General features: G+C 43.4%; 1 protein-coding gene across 2 annotated transcripts in view; it reads right to left on the bottom strand.

Moving 5' to 3' along the window:
- LOC134346964 (arf-GAP domain and FG repeat-containing protein 1-like) overlaps nt 1-18,997 on the bottom strand; it is a 129,355-nt gene that overhangs the window by 9,127 nt on the left and 101,231 nt on the right. For both annotated transcript variants that reach the window (XM_063048873.1, XM_063048872.1), the window contains 4 exons: nt 15,636-15,780; nt 11,394-11,461; nt 11,037-11,117; nt 1,462-1,695 (listed from right to left, as the gene is read on the bottom strand). In XM_063048873.1, the coding sequence (XP_062904943.1) occupies nt 1,462-1,695; nt 11,037-11,117; nt 11,394-11,461; nt 15,636-15,780 (528 nt within the window). The remainder of the gene's footprint in view (nt 1-1,461; nt 1,696-11,036; nt 11,118-11,393; nt 11,462-15,635; nt 15,781-18,997) is intronic.

An 18,997-nucleotide genomic window follows, 5' to 3' on the forward strand; every position in this document is an offset into this window, starting at 1 on the left:
CCTGCAGACTAGCGGAGGGAAGGAGCGCTTACACCTCCTTTGATAGAGACATACCTCCACCCTGGAGGAAGGATTAATGAAATTATATTCAGGGCCTCTGGAGTTTCCTCCCATGTGTCTTCTTGTTACACCCTGCCATATATTTCACCCAGGACTGGAGCCTTATCTACTTCAAAGGATGCTAACAATACAACAATGCTCCCATTTTGCGAAGATCCTTATCCGCACTCTCTATTGCCTGACCTTAAAAGGCCACACATGTTCCTTAATTGTTGTTTTGCTTTGTATGCACTTCTTTGGATTTCCTTTCATAATGGTTCTTCATACCCTGCCTTTGCTTTCTTAATTTCCTCTATAATTTCATGTCTGCACTCACAATATTCTTCCATGCTTTCAACATCATTTACTTCACTGCCTAATATAAACTTTTTCTTTCATGCTTTATTGTACACTGTACCTACCTTGTCGTTTTAATGGACTCCACATTTGATAGTTGTTCCCACAAAGAAAAATGGTGCACGTCGAATTTTGAAACACCTCTCATGGTTTGGAGACTCCTTTATCTTCAAGTGGCTGCGCCCACTTCTATCAATCAATTTCTTGGTCTAATAAAATTAGCCATAACCTAACTCAGTGGGAGAGGGGGGGAAGCGCAGAGTAGAGTCCATAAAGTTGGCAAGGCAAGTTCGAGCTGAAGCCCTTCCACCCTTCCATCCATGCCAACAAAGATTACCATCCAAGTAGGTACCATTTTCCTACTTTTGACCCATATCCCACTAAACCTTCCATATCTATGTATCTGTCCAAACTTTATAATTGTACCTGCCTCAACCACTTCCTCTGGCAGAGGGATTCCTAACCTTATTTTCCATTAACAGAGGGGTCTGTGGACCCCGGGTTGGGAACCCCTGCTGTGGCAGCTTGTTCTATACACATCACCCTCTCCGTGGGAAAAAGTCGCTCCTCAGCTTCAAATTAAATCTCCCCCCTTTCATGTTCCCTCTTGGCTCCTCAACTCTCGGAAAACAATTGTGGCTATCATCCCTATCAACTCTAGGAAAAAGATTATGGCTATTTATACTATCTGTGTGGCTATATATCCTATCAACTATAAGGAAAAGATTGTGGCTATCTACCCTATCAACTCTAGTAACAAGATTGTGGCTATATACTCTATCTGTGCTTCTCGGGAATTTATACAGCTCACCTCTCAGTCTCCAACGGTCCAAGGGATAAAGTCCTAACCTGCCCAACCTCACCTCATAACCCAATCTCTTGAACCTCCTTCGTTTTTAAGAGAACAGCCTTGACTTTAATTGGGAACATTTTATAATACAGTAACCTTACAGAAATTAGTTTCTCTACCAGCAGTGCAAATGGGCATATGATTTTAAGTGTAGGCATGCTACATTAAAGTGATGTGTGTTACTCTACGAGACAGATCCACATGCTGCTTGTTACCATTCTGTTGCTGGCTGAAGGCTTGCTGCTGCAGGAAGGAGTGCTGCTGGGCAAACGCATGCTGCTGCTGGCCAAATCCCTGCTGGGCTGCGAATGGCTGCTCATGCTGAGCAAAGACCTGTGGCTGCTGCTGGGTCTGTTGCTGTGGGAACGGGTGCTGCGGAAATCCTGCAAAGCTCCCAGGGACCGAGGTGGCTGGGACCGACCCATATCCAGCGGGCAGTCCACCGTACACTGGAGCAAGAGGGAAAAGGGAACAAGCGTCAAGGCACAGAATTGTGTGGATCCCAGAAGACTCAATGCTGCATGCAACTGGGAACTCCAATGTCACTGAATATGATATTTAAGGGCATACTTTTGGACTGGGTTAATCTGGGAGAAGGTACAAATCCACTATGACCTCCAGCCCAAAATATGATTGTTTCTGCTATTTCATTCAGGTGATGGTGCCCTCATCCCTCCATACCCAACTACCACACTGCTTTCTAATAGCAAAACAATGCCATGAGACATCGGAGCAGAATTAGGCCATTCAGCCCATTGAGTCTGCTTTGCCTTTCAATTATGGCTAATTTATTTTCCCTCTCAACCCCATTCTCCTGCCTTCTCCCCACAACTTTTGACTCCCTGACTAATCAAGAACCTGTCAACCTCTGCTTTAAATATACTCAGTGGCCTGACCTCCACAGCCATTTGTGACAATTCCACAGATTCACCACCCTTTGGCTAAAGAAATTCCTTCTCATCTCTATTCTACAGGGACATCTTTCTATTCTGAGGCTGTGCACTTTGGTTCTAGACTCCCCTCACTATAAGAAACATCCTCTCCACATCCACTCTATCAAGGCCTTTCAATATTTGGTAAGTTTCAATGAGTCACCCTTGAATGCCTTGTGGAAAAAGATGATGAATCCCATAGTCCAAGAGCTAGTTCCCTCCACTAGGGAAAGGTGAGTGCCATATCCCTTTTACAGAAACTGAGAATTCTGGAAAAGCTCAGCAAGTCAGGCACACACCTGTGGGATGAGAAAGAGAGTTAATGTTACAGGTCAAACTCAGTATTTCCAACCTTTTCTGGTTTTATTTGAGATTTCCAGCTTCTGAAGTTATGACTTTCACTCATTTGATGCTGCCTGACCTGCTGAGTTTCTCGAGCATTATTTGCACGTTATTCTGGATTTCCAGCATCTGCAGAATCTCTTGTGTTTATGATGTTACGATCCATACCTGACTGTGCCAACTTCCAGGGTTTAGACACTCCGACTCCGGAATAAGGATAGGTGGCACAGCCCATATAAAGACTTCGGCCTGCTTTGTTAATTGGCAGCCATGTTTTGGAGCCAGAACTTTAATATCTAAAGATCACCTGAATGGAGGTTTGGGGTTCAATCATCAGCTCTACTTTGGATTTTTGTCCAGTGTCTAGCTTGAACCCTGTCCTTGTTTCAGTCTCATATCTTGTCTTGATTCTAGTCTCGGTTACTACAGCCAGGACTTGAGTCCTAACCATCCACAGCTAGGTCTTTTGCCACAATGAGAAAGCCACTAAAATTATCTTTTTGCAGCACAGTGACAAATAGAAATGCAAATTCACATAATTTACACAACAATGAAACAGATCGACAGTACAGCACGTTGTCTCTTTGGTCTGTCTGAAGTCAAGGCTTGGCGAGAGTGGATCAATCTTTGTGCCATACAGGCACATTCATCATTAGGGACCCCACCACCTGGGCCACAGCCTCTTCTTGATGCTACAATCAGACAGGAGATATAGCAGCCCGAAGACTCACACCTCAAGGTATGACAACAGCTTCTTCCCACTGCCACCAAGCTCTTGAACCCACCTGAAAAACTACAGCACGAACTCAGACTATGGTGGTGTCGTGGCATCTGCAATGGACTTCAAGGTGAGTGGTCCTGGGTTCAAATAAGGCCAGCTCCTTGCATATTTTCCATCTGTTCTGGGTTGAACATTGAGCTAGCAACTCGGCCTGACAAAAATGCTAAAGAAATGGCAAGGTTGTCACCCAATGTCCCACAAGGTGCGGAAAGGAACAACAACCTCAGACTATATTTCCCTCAACATACTCTTGTGCCATTCTGTTTCATTTTGTTTTTAAGTGTTGTATAAGTTACATGAATTTTAAGTTTCCATTTGTCATGTTATTATATCGTCATCATTATGTGCTGTGTCATATGACGTGGACGATCGTGATCTCATGATCATGATTGTTCTTGGCAAATTTTTCTGCAGAAGTGGTTTGCCATCGCCTTCTTCTGAGCAGTGTCTTTACAAGACAGGTGACCTCAGCCACTATCAATATTTTTCAGAGATTGTCTGCCCGGCGACAGTGGACTTGTGATATGCACCAGCTGCTCATACGACCATCCACCACCTGCTCCCATGGCATCACGTGACCCTGATTGAGTAGAGCTGACAACTGAGCCCCAAACCTCAGTTCAGATTCTACACCTTGCCCAAGGGTGACCTGCAGGCTAACGGAGGGAAGGTAGAGATGTATCTCCACCCTGCCACCCATAGTGTGTACTGTGCTGCAAAGTTATCATTCTAATGGTATTATTGTAAATGCAAAAGGTGCTGGAAATCCAGAGCAACACACAAAAATATGCTGGAGGAACTCAGTAGGTCAGGTGTAATGTACGGACAGGAATAAACAGTCAACGTTTCAGTCTGAGACCCTTCACCAAAAGGTCGACTGTTTGCTCCTCTCCAGAGATTATCCCTGACCTGCTGAGATCCCCTAGCGTTGTGTGTATTATTTTATTGGCATTTATACGTGGGTAGGCCAATCACAATAAACTTGAACTCTTCCAGCACTGTATCAGACCCTGTATTCCTGTAACCTGTTCAAGTGACCAATGCTAAGTGAGCAAGCAGCAATTTTAGCTGCCTCTGCATTAACAAGACCAATTAACTATGTGAGGGCTCTCTGCCAGCTACCTTCTTCCAAAAAGACCTGGATTCTGCTGTCAGCGCTGTTTCACGCTGACCTCCAAACAAGGATTTAGCATTTCTGTGGGAAGGACTATAACCGTCACCATTTACTTTCAGGCACCAGTTCTCGGGGAGTCCTCAGGACCAGCAATAATGATGATATAAAGGCACTAAAGACTTTGGACAGACAGGAAAGATAACACAGTACACTTAAAACATCACACAACATACAAAATAAAGTTTGGAACATGTATGATTGTTAGAAGCTGAAATATCAATCCCTTGCAAAAAATACTATTTTAAAATCAGTAAAATTTGAAATAGTTATGAGGGAATTAAAATCTACACATTTAAATTAGTTTTTTTTTTAGGTCCACAAGGGAGCTAAGCAGTAATTATGTTTAGTACACCATTAAAAACTCAACCACACCTCATGCAACAGAGCAGAACATGTTCAGGGAACTTTGCAGCGAGAATAAATACCTGAACTTCTCAAAAGATCACTGAATACCGAAGATTATACTGAAGAAGGTTGAAAAAGATCACATCCTGTAAAGGAGCAGGAAATCACTGACAGCAGGCATCTGGATTTCCATATTTAAATTGCCACTGCGCACACTGCTGATTCCTGTCAGAGTCACTACGTGACAATGGCGAATGCTAGTAGTTTCACCATCATTACGATGGCAAAGATTGGGGCACAGAGGACAAAGCACATCTATCAATCACCAACACACATATTGTGTAGTTAGTTGGTCTAAAGAACTTATAAGGATCTTAAGAGCAGCAGGCAAGATGCCACCACTTCACATCGTTAATAATAACAAGCAGATAATTGGATATTTGTATCATAATCACTAAAGAACCTTCCCGATTAGTAATCTGATTTCCTTATTTCACCACTGGCTATAAGCTTTGAAACTGTCCCTCTAAACCTCTCCCAGTCTGGTTTGGAATGCTGTTACTTGCTGCTATCGTTTGCATGAACTGTGTTTTTTTTCCTCTTTCTCTGTGCAGTCGGTGCTAAGTCTATCTTTTTTTAAATTGGGTTCTTTCAGGTTTCTAGCTATGCAGCTGTAAGGAGATGAATCTCAAGGTTGTATAATGTATACATACTTTGATAATAAATATACTTCGAATCTTTTGACTACCACTTCTTCCTTCTTTAATACTATTAGACCATAAGACATAGGGGCAGAATTAGGCCATTCGGTCCACTGAGTATGTACCGTCATTCCATCATGGCTGATATATTATCCCACTCAGCCCCATTCTCTGGTCTTCTCTCCATAACTTTTGATGCCCCAACTAATCAAGAACCTATCAACCTCCACTTTAAATATACCTAATGATTTGGCCTCTGCAGTTGCCTGTGGCAATGAATTCCACAGATTCACCACCATCTGGCGAAAGAAATTCCTCCTGACCTCTGTTTTAAGGGGATGTCCTTCTATTCTGAGACTGTGCCCTTTGGTCCTAGACTCACCCACTGTAGGAAACACCCTCTCCACGTCCACTCCCTGCCTTTTAATATTCAACCCTCACCTTGAGACCTACCACAAACCATAAGATACAGGAGCAAAATTATATTTTTAGTACAGAGCTTTCAGTCACATTTGGCCTGATGATACTATTACACATCCTGGAGATTCTGTTACATTAAAGCCATTATAGAATTGGAGTGCACAGGAGAGAGTAATTACTTTAGACAAATATCTACAATTAAATGTGTTAGCAAATCTGGTTCCGTGCTATCGCTCGAGGTTTCTCTACAACTGGGATGTTGAGTGCTATCTGTCTGATACAATGTAGAGACTGCAGTACAAGTATGTCTTTACAGCCTTATGAGGATCACCTCCATGAAGCCTTCACTGCTGAAATACACATTTATTACACTAGCGGCACTTTTCTCACTTTGATGCCTCAACCAATGCTTTGCAATTTGCATCAGTGTGTGACCATTGGTTTGAGATTTGCGTAGGGGGGAGGAGGTCAAGGAGAGGATGGACGATGGAACGGTACAGCACCAGAATAAGCACTTCAGCTCACAACGCTGAACCAAACTAATTAAACTAATGATGTTTGAATGCACTAATTGCTTCCACCTGCACATGGTCAATATCCCTCTGTGCTCTGCACATTTCATGTTCTCACCTAAGAGTCTCTCAATGTCTCCATGATATCTGCACCTGCCACCACCCTGGCAGTACATTCCAGGCACCCATCGCTCCCTGTACACAAAACAATTTCCTGCACGTCTTCTTTGAATTTGCTTCCCCCTCATCTTAAGTGCATGCACTCTAGTAATAGACATTATAACCCTGGGAAAAAGATACCAGCCATCTACTCTATCTAAAGATTAGCTTTATTTATCATACGTATGTTGAAACATACATTGAAATGTGTCACATAACGTCAAAACAAGTTAACAAGTTAACGAGGACTGTGCTGGGACAGCCCGCAAGTGTGTCCACTCTTCCAGCGCCAACATAGCATGCCCACAACTCACTAACCCTAACGTCTTGGGAAAGTGGGAAGAAACCAGAGCACCTGGAGGAAACCCACATGGTCACGGAAAGAAGGTACAAACCACTTACAGGCAGTGGCAGGAATTGAAACCCAATCGGCGATCACTAGCACTGTAAAGGGATCTGCCAAACACGACTCTACTGTGCTGCCCGTGTTTTCATAATTTTATAAACCTCTACCATAACCTCCACAACTCTAGAGGAATGAAACCAACTTTGCCCAACCTCTCCTCAACCCCTCCAATCCAGGTACCTCTTCAGCACTTTCTCCAAAGACTTCATATCCTTTCTCCAATAGGATGAACAAAACTGCCCACAATCCTCCAAGTGCAGCCTAACTAAAGTTGTATACAACTGTAACATGGCTTCCTGACTCTTGAACTTGATCTCCCTAGTGATGAAGGCATGCCATACACTTTCCTTACTATCCCCATCTATTGTGTTGCCCCTCTTAGGGAACTATGAACTTAAACCCCAAGGTAACCGCTTCACTGTGCACCTCCACTCCATCTACCAATTAGCCAAATATTTTAATTCTGGTTCCCATTCTGATATGTTGATCTATGGCCTCCTCCTGTGCCAAGATGAGGCTTCCTTTTCTCCTACAGTCCACTCTGCTCTCCTATCAGATTCCTTTCTCACAAGCCCTTTACCTTTTCCACCCACCTGGCTTCACCTATCATCTTCCTTTCCCTCCCTCAACCTTTTTAGTCTGGCGTCTTCCCACTTCATTTCCTGTCCTGATGAAGGGTCTTGGCCCAAAGCGTCCACTGTTTATTAATTGCCATAGATGCTGCTTGACCTGCTGGACAGTTTGCTTGTGTTGCTTGGGCCCCAAGGTCCCTCTGTACAACAAATGGAGCTAGACATTTGCTGTTTTGTCTAAGCAGACATTACCAAATTTCAGTAATTCTGCACACTCCTCTAGCACTCTCTTAAAGTCAAATAATGCAATAAGCCTCTTGTCTGACAAATGAGATGGAGTTGCTGAGTGATACAGGGCCATCAGATGCCCCTAAGTTCCCAGAACCCACAGCTACACTTTGCCCAAGGGTGACCTGCAGGCTAGCGGATTGAAGGTAGAGATTTATCTCCACCCCGCCCACCCATAGTGTGTACTGTGCTGCAAAAATATCATTTTAATGACAGTTGCAAGAAAAAGTTTGTGAACCCTTGCGATTACTTGGTTTTCTGCATTAACTACTCCATTTCCCCAGGATCAATAAAGTATGACTCTGACTATGACTAAAATGTGGTCTGATCTTCGTCAAGTCACAATAATAGACAAACACAATCTGCCTAAACTAATAATTCACAAACAATTGTACTTTTTCTCGTCAATGCTGAGTACACCATTTAACCAATCACAGTCTAGGCTCAAAAAAGTATGCAAACCTCTGTGGTAATGCCTTCTACAAAAGTGATTTGCAGTTAGGTGTTCCAATCAATGAATGCTGAAAGAGGTGAAAAAGAACACTAGGGTAACAGCAAAAACCCTGCTCTAGAACTCTATACAACTTGCCAAAGTCTCTGTCCACTATAAGAAAAATACTGAAAAAGAATGGTGTTTATGGACGGACACCGCGGAGAAAATGACTGCTTTCTAAAATAAAACACTGCTGCACGTCTCAAAGTTGGAAAAGACCACCTGGATATTCCACAGCGCTTCTGGGACAATGTTCTGTGGACAGATGAGACAAGAATTGAACTTCTTGGCAGAAATGTACACCGCTATGTTTGGAGAAAAAAGGGCACTACACACCAACACCAAAACCTCATCCCAACTGTGAAACATGGTGGAAGGAGCATCATGGGGCTGCCTTGCTGCCTCAGGGCCTGGACAGCCTGCAATTGTTGAGGGAACAATGAATTCAAAATTGCATCAAGACATTTCACAGGAGAATGTCAGGGTAGCGGTCCGTCCCCTGAAGCTTAATAGAAATTGGATGATGCAACAAGACACTGATGTGAAACACAAAAGTAAATCAATAACAGAATGCTTTAAAAAGAAAATTCGTGTTTTGGAATGGACTGTCAGGGTCTGGACCATAACCCAATTGAGATGCTGTGGCATGACCTGAAGAGGGCTGTTCATGCAAGGTATCCCAGAAATACCGATGAACTGAAACTGGTTTGTATGGAGGAATGGTCTAAGATTCCTCTTCGCCATTGTGCAAGTCCCATCAGCAACTACAGGAAACATTTGGGAGGTTATTGCTGCTGAAGGAGGTTCTACCAGTTATTAAATGCAAGGGTCACATACTTTCTCCAACCTGGACTGTGAATAATTAAACAATGTGTTCAATAAAGATGTGAAAAGTACAATTGTTTGTGTGTTATTAGTTTAGGACAGCGGTCCCCAACAACCGGGCCGCGGACCAGTACCAGGCCGCAAAACATGTGCTACTGGGCCGCGAGGAAACGATATGATTTGGCGATATGAGTCAGCTGCACCTTTCCTCATTCCCTGTCACGGTCACTGTTGAGCTTGAACACATGCAAGGTCATTACTCGCACGTCATCCATGTCAGCGTGGGATGGAGACCAACTCCTCGAGCTTGCAAATGACAGCGGGCAGAAAAGTATGTTTGACATAACATCTCTGCTGGCATTCTGGATCAAAGTCAAGGCTAAATATCCTGAGATAGCCACGAAAGCACTGAAAACATTGCTTCCATTTCCAACATTTTTCTGCGAAGTGGAGTTTTCTGCAATGAATGCAACAAAAACTAAATTGCGGAATAGACTGGACATAAAGAACCCCCTTCCAGTATCGCTGTCTCCCATCACCCCTCGATAGGACCGTCTTGTTGCAGGGAAACAAGCCCAGGGCTCCCGTTGATTCAGCAATATTGGCGTGTTGCAATGATTTTCTATGTTCATTCTAGGAAAATATGTGCTGCGTGTTTAATATCCAAATGTTATGATGCTATTGACTTACTTATATAACCACATAACAATTACAGCACGGAAACAGGCCATCTTGGCCCTTCTAGTCCGTGCCGAACGCTACTCTCACCTAGTCCCACCGACCTGCACTCAGCCCATAAGCCTCCATTCCTTTCCTGTCCATATAGCTATCCAATTTTTCTTTAAATGATAATATCGAACCCGCTTCTGCCACTTCTACTGTAAGTTCGTTCAACACTTACTTCAAGCTCCCCTGTCATCCCTCGATAATTGACTTATCACTATATTCATGCGAGGAAAATATATGCTCTGTGCTTAATATTAAATTCGTTAGATAAACCCTTTTAGAAAGGAAATTGAGTGTATTAGCCATTTATCACCTATATTCCGGTCGTGATTAACATCACCCCCCACCCCCGAACAGAATCGCCAAAAACAATTTGCAGGGAAAAAAAAAATCAGCAGGTACACGCATGCGCAGGTCACGCATGCGCACCGGTGCCCGCGCAAGGCTTCATGGTAATTGTAGTCTTTTTGGGGTAAACCCAACGTATTTGACTGCTACTCTTGTCCGTTGGCAACCCTAACCTCCCCCCCCCCACCCCCCGGTCAGCCGGTCTACAGGTCCGCAAGAATATTGTCAATATTAAACCGGCCCGCAGTGCAAAAAAGGTTGGTGACCCCTGGTTTAGGTGGATTATGTTTGTCTATTATTGTGACTTAGATGAAGATCAGACCACATTTTATGGGCAATTAATGCAGAAAACCAAGTAATTGCAAAGGATCACAAACTTTTTCTTGCAACTGTAACTAAGCTCCAAGTTGAAAAAGTACACTTGATCATTTATTATGAAGCCAGCAAAGACGAACAATCTTATTTCGCGATAAAAAACAAACAAAACTAAATTAGCAATACAACAGTAATTTGTGTTCAAATTAATGATTAAGAGAAACACCCCATGGTCACTCCCTCCCAACTAAACTAAACCAACCAAGACAAAGTTTGACGACATAACTACACTCATTTCCTTCTACCACGCCCCAATCCAGATGACAAATTACCCATAATAACAAAAAATACAATACAGACTGAAAATAGATTCATGGCTCCTACAGGTGGCAATGCAAATAAAAGTAGTGTTTTTCTTTTTCTGCCGATCAGACACAGGCTACACACTCACCTGGCGCCATCCCATTGGTCTGGAAGGGATTGGTAGAAGCTGCTTGCGGTGCGACAGGAGCAGCAAACGGATTACTGAAAGCTGAAATGCAGGGCAGAGAGGGAAGGAGAAAGAGAGAGGGGAAAAAAACACAAGGGAGAGAGGTGATTAATGCTCTGTGGAAAACAATTCACCAAGGAAGGCATGAGCCCAGATATCCCAGCAGGTCAGGGACCTCTACAAATAGTAACACTCCCTCCTTTTCAGCATGGAAGCAAAGCAGGTTTACCCATCAGTACAGGGAGGAATAGTAATAACAGGAGTACCGGTTAAAAGGAAAAAAGGGAAATTCAAGGTGAACTTGTTTATAGAAGTTACCTCCAAAGCTGGATGCACTGCTTGGTGTGGATTGCTGTGTAGGCACTTGGCTTCCAGTCCCGGAGATACTAAAAACCAAATGAGAACAGAAGATCCTTTAATGACTGCTGACACTTTCAAACAATATAAAGGGAGATTTACTCTGCATTCAACCCGGACCTGGGAACTATGATAGGATAGTGTACAGGGACCTTTACTTAGGGTCTAAGTCCTGCAGTCCTTGCCCTCAACAGAGTGTGGGTGTACAGGAAAATTTAGCTGCATCTAAACCGTGCTGTCCCACGGTGTGTGATAGGAGTGAAGAGGGTGCATTACTCTGTTTCTATCTCATTATTTTTAGTGTCTTTATCAATTCCTGGAAAGGACCAGAAATTGCCAAAGGAAGCTGGAGATAATCATAGGAGATAAACTGAGGCTGTGTCTATTAATTCCCGGTTGTAGAAGATTAATTTTCCACTAATACACTGAAACCAGGGTATGTGAATGGTTCAGAAGTTCCTGGGACTGTGTGATGGAATGGTCCAGAAGCAGCTTTACTCTGTACAGAACCTATATTCAACAGAACAGTCATAGAGATGACAGTAAAGAAATGGGACTCATCATGCCTTTCTACCATAACTGCTCCTGCTCGTGTTAATTCCATTTCCACGGACCTCTTGCTTAATGGTATAGGTCCATGGCAAAAAAAAAGTTGGGAACCCCTGCTCTATCCATCATTAAGGACCCCCATCATCCAGGTCATGTCGCCTTCTCATGCTATCAGGAAGGAGGTACAGGAGCCTGAACACACACACTCAACTTTCAAGAATAGATTTTTTCCCTCCACCATCAGATTTCTGAACAGACGTCGAAACTATGAACACTACCACACTACATTTTTTCCCTCGTTTGGCACTGTTTATTCAATTTAACTTTTTTAATACACTCAAGTCCCGCTTAACGCTGAGGATGTGTTCCTCAGAGGTGGAGCGCTATGTGGGGTCATTATAAAATCAAGTAAATGGACATGTGTGCCTGATTTTTAAAAAAAATCAGATTCGAGATATATATTACAGGTTTCCCCCACCATCCGAAGGTAGAGCGTTCCTATGAAATGGTTCATAAGCCAGAATGTCGTAAAGCGAAGAAGCAATTACCATTTATTTATATGGGAAAATTTTGTGAGTGTTCGCAGACCCAAAAATAACCTACCAAATCATGCTAAATAACAGATAAAACCTAAAATAACAGTAACATATAGTAAAAGCAGGAATGATATGATAAATACACAGCTTATATAAAGTAGAAATACTTTTCCACAATTATTGCCTGAACTGTTCTCCATAGCGGAAATCTCACGCAAGTGCTCTTGGCAGAAACACGGCACAAGCGCTCTCCAGTAACCTTTAAGCTATGAAGCTGCCAAATCATACCAAATAACATGTAAAAATACACAGCCGATATCAAGTAGGAATAATGTATGGACAGTGTAGTATCACTTACGGGAAACTGGAAGACAGCGCAGAGCACACTGATGATGGTGTGTTAGGCTGAGTTGTCGCAGATTGGGGTGGTGCAGTGGCCCCCACCCTCCGGGCAGCCGACCGATACCGATCCGCAAAGCATGCAGGGGGTGAAGTGGTAGCCGGGAGGCACCCAGCACACCTTTAAGAAAAAAGCCGAAATAAACATGCAAATTAATTAGATGCTACCCAGCACGTAAATGTTGGCCCAGATCAGAGGCAACGCAATTGGCAATCGCCTCTGATCTGGGCCGACAATTATGTGCCGGGCGGCATCTAATTAATTTGCATGTTTATTTCGGCTTTTTTCTTAAAGATGTGCTATGTTTCATTGCTCAAGTTTCATTGCTTTAAGACTGTATGATTGCTAGTTGCTAAAAAGGATCACATACTGTTCTTTGATTTTTGGAACATCATTATTGGAGTGATTGGATAGCATGTCATACAAGTATAACAATCCATCAGTTTGTTAGAATAGCTGTCTCGACATCTTTGCTGTGGCATGACTATCTATGCACATGATAATCCAAGTGCAGTCTGAACAATATTTTATACAACACTAACACAGTCCTGCACTTAATGCTTTAGCCAATGAATTCAAGAGTTTCATACTCCTTGTACACAGTCCTCTCTACAAACGTTTGGATTAAAGGCAGCCTTTTCTGGTTGGCTGCCGGTGACCAATGGTGTCCCGCAGGGGTGTGTGTTGGGACAGATTCTTTTTATGACACATGTCAATGATTTGGATGATGATGGCTTTGTTGCAAAGTTTGCAGATGATACGAAGTTAGGTGGAGGGGAAGTTGTTTTGAGGAAATAGAGAGGCTACAGAAGGACTTAAACAGATTAGGAGAATGGGCAAAGAAGTGGCAGATGGAATACAGTGTCGGGAAGTGTATAGTGTTGCATGTTGCAGAAGAAATGAAAGGGATGACTATTTTCTAAATGGAGAGAACATACAAAAATCTGAGGCGCAAAGGGATTTGGGAGTCCTTGCGCAGGATTCCCTAAAAGTTAATTTACAGGTTGAGTCTATAGTGAGGAAGGCAACTGCGATGTTAGCATTTATTTCAAGAACACAAGAACTATAAAAGCAAGGATATAATGTTGAGACTTTATAAAGCACTGGTGAGGCCTCATTTGGAGCACTGTGAACAGTTCTAGGCCTTTTATCTTAAAAGATGTGCTGAAACTGAAGAGGGTTCAAAGGAGGTTCACAAAATGATTCCAGGATTCACTGGAATTGAAAAGAATAAGGGGTGACCTAATTGATAAAGTGATGTGGAGAGGATGTTTCCTATGGTGGGACTATCTAAGACCAGAAGACACAGCCTCAGAATAGAGGGATGTCCTTTCAAAATGGCGTTGAGCCAGAGTAATGAATCCATGGAATTCATAGCCACAGACAGCTGTGGAGGCCAAGTCTTTATGTATATTTAAGGTAGATAGATTATTGATTGGTCAGGGCATGAAGGGATATGGGGGGGTGGGGGGGCAAGAGATTGGGGCTGAGCAGAAAATGGATCAAATGTGCCAAATAGCCTAATCCTGCTCCTATATCTTATGGTCCAACTTTTCAAGGAACCAAGTATTTAACTGTAGATCTCGAGGTGTCTCTGATCAGTTACACTCCCCAGGAGCCTGCCATCCACTGTGTATGCCCTGCCCTGGTTAAGATTCCCAAAATGCATAATTTTACATTTGTCTGTATACAATTTCATTAGCCATGCCCTTGTCCACTTTCCCAATTTGCTTCGTGACACCTTTGTGATGGGACAGTGTCGAGGGAGCTTCACCGTGTCTGACTCCAGGAGTGTGCGATGGGACGGTGCAGATGGAGCTTCACTTTGTGTCTGACCCTGGAAGTGTTTGATGGGACAGTGAAGAGATAGCTTCACTCTGTATCTAACACATGATGTCCCTGCCCTCGAATTGTATATTGGGACAGTGTAGAAAGGAGCTTTATTCTGTACGAAGGGTTGCCAAACATGCTTGAGAAAGCGTTGGCACTGACAATTCAAAGGGACAGCATATTGTGTGAGAATTGAGAACCGCAGTCAAGATGGCAGCAAGCTGTAGACAGAAATATAAACAGCAACATAACATAGGCTGCCGACTTGCTTTTACAATTCAGTAAATTCCAATAACTAGGTATTGGATTCTTTTGCATTGATATGTGGAAATATCTATAACCCTGAAGTCTTAATGAATCCATAGCTTTTGTAAAATGCAATGAAACAAAATGGATCCTGTGTGATCCCAGTGTGCTTTGCTGGTTTGCTGTTATGAGTAGTAGTTTGCAAGGATAAAGTGACTTATAGAAGGGTGTTTGGACATTACATGACTGAAAGCAAAGAAAAACAGGACACAGCTGTTGGGGAAGAAGCCTCAAAAACAAATGTGATTCATTCGAGATGGATGCAAGATAAGTTAGGAATGCAACTAAGGGATGGAATGACCTCAAAGGCATGAAGCAGATGAATTACTGGACTCTGGACACATGTAAAAATGATCTGTTTTGAGCTGTAAGATTGAAGCTACCTACCGACGACTTAACGTATGGAGGTAGACTTTCCCTTGAAAGTAATAAATGCTCTTATAACTTGATCCACTCAAGTTTATTGTAGTCTGTTACTGTATATTTAGAAGACCTAGCTGAACAGTACAGCACTCAGTATAACAAACATGATGACTGCAAGAAACGGAGGGCAGGTAGGGAGGTGTAATCTTCACACATTACCTGCTAGTGGCAGCACTGGCATGACTTGAAGGCACTCCAATACTGAAGACGCTGCTATACTCGGCTCCTGCATATTGGCTCGATGAGACTGTAGGTTGGCCGGTTGAGACTGAAGAGGCGAAACTGAAGCTGGACATCTGACCACCTGCAGCTCAGGAAGGGTACAGGAAAATATAGCTTATGCACGCTTCTTTTTCTTCAAAAGAAATGGGGTGTAATGCCACATACATCACCTCTCCTCTAAACGTACTTGCATGCCCCTGGGCAATGAACCTTAATCAATAGCAACTGTGTCATAGTTGGCACCAGGTCGAAAGTGCTTACAGGATTGGAAAGGATGGGAGGGAACAGGTCCACCATCCCTTCGTCCGATACCTCCCTCCTCTCACTCCTGAAGTTTATTATTCCAGCACAAACAACTGGATATCCACCATCTCCCCAACCTTGATCAGGAGAATATCCAAGTCAGGGCCAAATCTGTGCTTATAAAAACTCTTTAATGAAGCATGACATCCCATGACACTGCACAGAAACCTTAACAAAATCTGTACCCTGACTCACATAACCAGAAATAAAAACATAAGCAAAACCAGATAGGTTCAATGAAGCATCTTAACAGAGGTGGAGGGAGAGACCAAGTGGTTTAGGGAAAAAATTCCAGTACCTGGGGCCCAATGAACTGAAGGTCAGACCAACCAAAGGGAATCTGAGATGAGGGAGGATGGTGCCATACCATACCAAGACAGGGCAGGGTAAGGCCACAAAGGGATTTGAAAAGACATTGTCAGATGAGAAACAGTAAACATTGACAACAGAGGATGAACAGAATTCAGAGTGATGTGTAATCAGGTTATGGATTAACACAAGTTACGAAAGGTAAATGGTGGGAAGGAGGCAAGCAGTTTGGGATATTGGGACTTGAGAACCAGAGGTTGAGGGTGTGAGATGAGTCAGGATTGGTATGGGATATAATCTAATGATCCCATAGAAAGGGACACAAAGCAACTCAGAGACCTAGCATTTTAAGTGCAATTGTGAAGAAAGCGCGACAGCACCTCTATTTTCTTCAGAGTCTGTGGAGATTCTCCATGGCATCTAAAACTTTGACAACCTTCTACACATGTGTACTGAAAAGTGTATCGACTGGCTGCAACACAGCCTGGTATGGAAACACCAATGCCTTTGAATGGAAAATCCTACAAAAGGTAATGGATTTGGCCATTACATCAAGGTAAAGCACCACCCAACCATTAAGCACATCTACATGAAACGCCATTGTAGGAAAGCAGCATGCATCATTAGAGACCTTCAGCACCCAGGCTGAGGTAGAAAGTACAAGAGCTTCAAGACTCGCACAACCAGGTGCAATAACAGTTACTACCCCTTAACAAACAGGAATAAGTACAACAAAAGGGGATAACTACACTCACTTACTTGATCTCACAGGCCAGTGCACTGAATATTACCCACTTCAACTCTGCTTCCCATTCAGATATGTCCATACATGGCCTCCTCTACTGCCATGCTGAGACTAAACTCAGGTTGGAAGAGCAACATCTCATATACTGTCTAGGTAGTCTCCAGCCCCTTGGTATGAACATAGAATTCTCCAACTTCTGGTAATTCCCTCCCCCTCCCTTCCCCTATCCCAATGTCACTCTGCCCCCTCCCCCAGCTGCCTATCACCTCCCTCATGGTTCCGCCTCCTTCTACTATCCATTGTGTTTTCCCCTATTCCTTCTTCACCTTTCCTGCCTACCACCTCCCTGCTTCCCCTCCCCCACCCCTTTATCTTTCCCCTTACTGGTTTTTCACCTGGAACCTACCAGCCTTCTCCTTCCCACCCTCCCCCCACCTTCTTTATAGGGCCTCTGCCCCTTCCCTCTTCAGTCCTGACGAAGGGTTTCGGCCTGAAACGTTGACTGATCGTTTCCACGGATGCTGCCCGACCTGCTGAGTTCCTCCAAGATATTTCTGCAACCAATGATCTTACTTTATGGACTCTATCTCATTTTCTCATTATTTACTGCTATTCATTTATATTTGTATTCATACAGCTTGTTGTCTTCTGCACTCTGGTTGATCTTCCACTGGTCCTGTTATAGTTACTATTCCATAGATTTGCTGAGTAAGCCCACAGGAAATTAAATCTAACGGTCGTATATGGTGACATGTGTGTACTTGGATAATAAAATTTACTTAGAACTTTAGAAACCGTGACTAATAAATCAATGCTTTGCTCCAGAAAAGAATCCAGAGAGGTGCCAGAATTGCCATAAAAGGAATTACACTGAAGATGAATCACCACACAGTCAGTCATTTATTGAATCCAGATTGGTACCCTGCACCATGGAAGACAAGTTCAGCATAGACATTAATACTTAGGTAGTTAAAAAATCAGAACTGGTTCCTTCGGGTTGCTATAGCCGGGGAAGGTACTGTAATGGGGATAAGCTCCCATTACTTATTCAATACTCCCACTGGTGTGCGTCTCAAATAGCCCCTGACAACCAAGTCCAGCTCCTGGCCTTAACGTGTGGCTTAGCTACTAAGCCCAGCAGAACCATTTCTACTGACAGAAGGGGCAAAGGCGGGTTACTGGCAACTAAAAATCAGTCGCTTCAGTCAGATGGGGCTTGTCAGCTCACCTGGAAGGAAAACTCTGATTTCAAACCTCCACTGCCTTGCAGCTATACCCACTCAAGGGGAAGACTTCAGGAGTAAACTGAGGGAAAAATCTGGAGCTGGAGTTCCTAAGACTGTCTTACGTTGAGTTCAATACTGACTGGCAACTCCTGCAATGCTGCTGGTGCCAAACTGTATGGGTCTCTGCCGTTCCTTTGGATTCAACAGATGCATTGTGAAGGGGAGCTTGCTACCTGGGCAACAACTTGTTCTCCAAATTGTACTAGCCTGGGCTGCGTATCTAGACAGCTAGGATACAACATTCATGATCAACCCTGATAAGACAGTGATCATGGCATTACCGGACTCCACAGCTGTTTTATCAAGACAAGCACAAAAAGCAGGCAATGAGACAGTACTGGGAACTGATCAAGTAGAGAAACACATGCCTGCCAGGGCAGCCCCCACTTCCCTGCAGCTTTACCATCTTTCACAGTCATTTTGTTCCAGCACCAGCCCACAAAAGGCCTGAACATAATCGGATTTGATTTCAAAGTTCACCTGTGGTGGGATCTGACCCAGAGCCGTAGCTTCCCCAGTGAGGGACGACAAGGCAAGCTGAGCTGGTAAGTGGGTTGCAGAAGGTTATCTTTTGATAAGCTTCACTTGGATTCACAGGTCCGGGCAATGGAGCACAGATAAATTTGGATTGTTTGATGAAGAAAGAGCAGTATTGA

Source organism: Mobula hypostoma, chromosome 5, assembly GCF_963921235.1.
Source record: "Mobula hypostoma chromosome 5, sMobHyp1.1, whole genome shotgun sequence".
NCBI classification, from domain to species: domain Eukaryota; kingdom Metazoa; phylum Chordata; class Chondrichthyes; order Myliobatiformes; family Myliobatidae; genus Mobula; species Mobula hypostoma.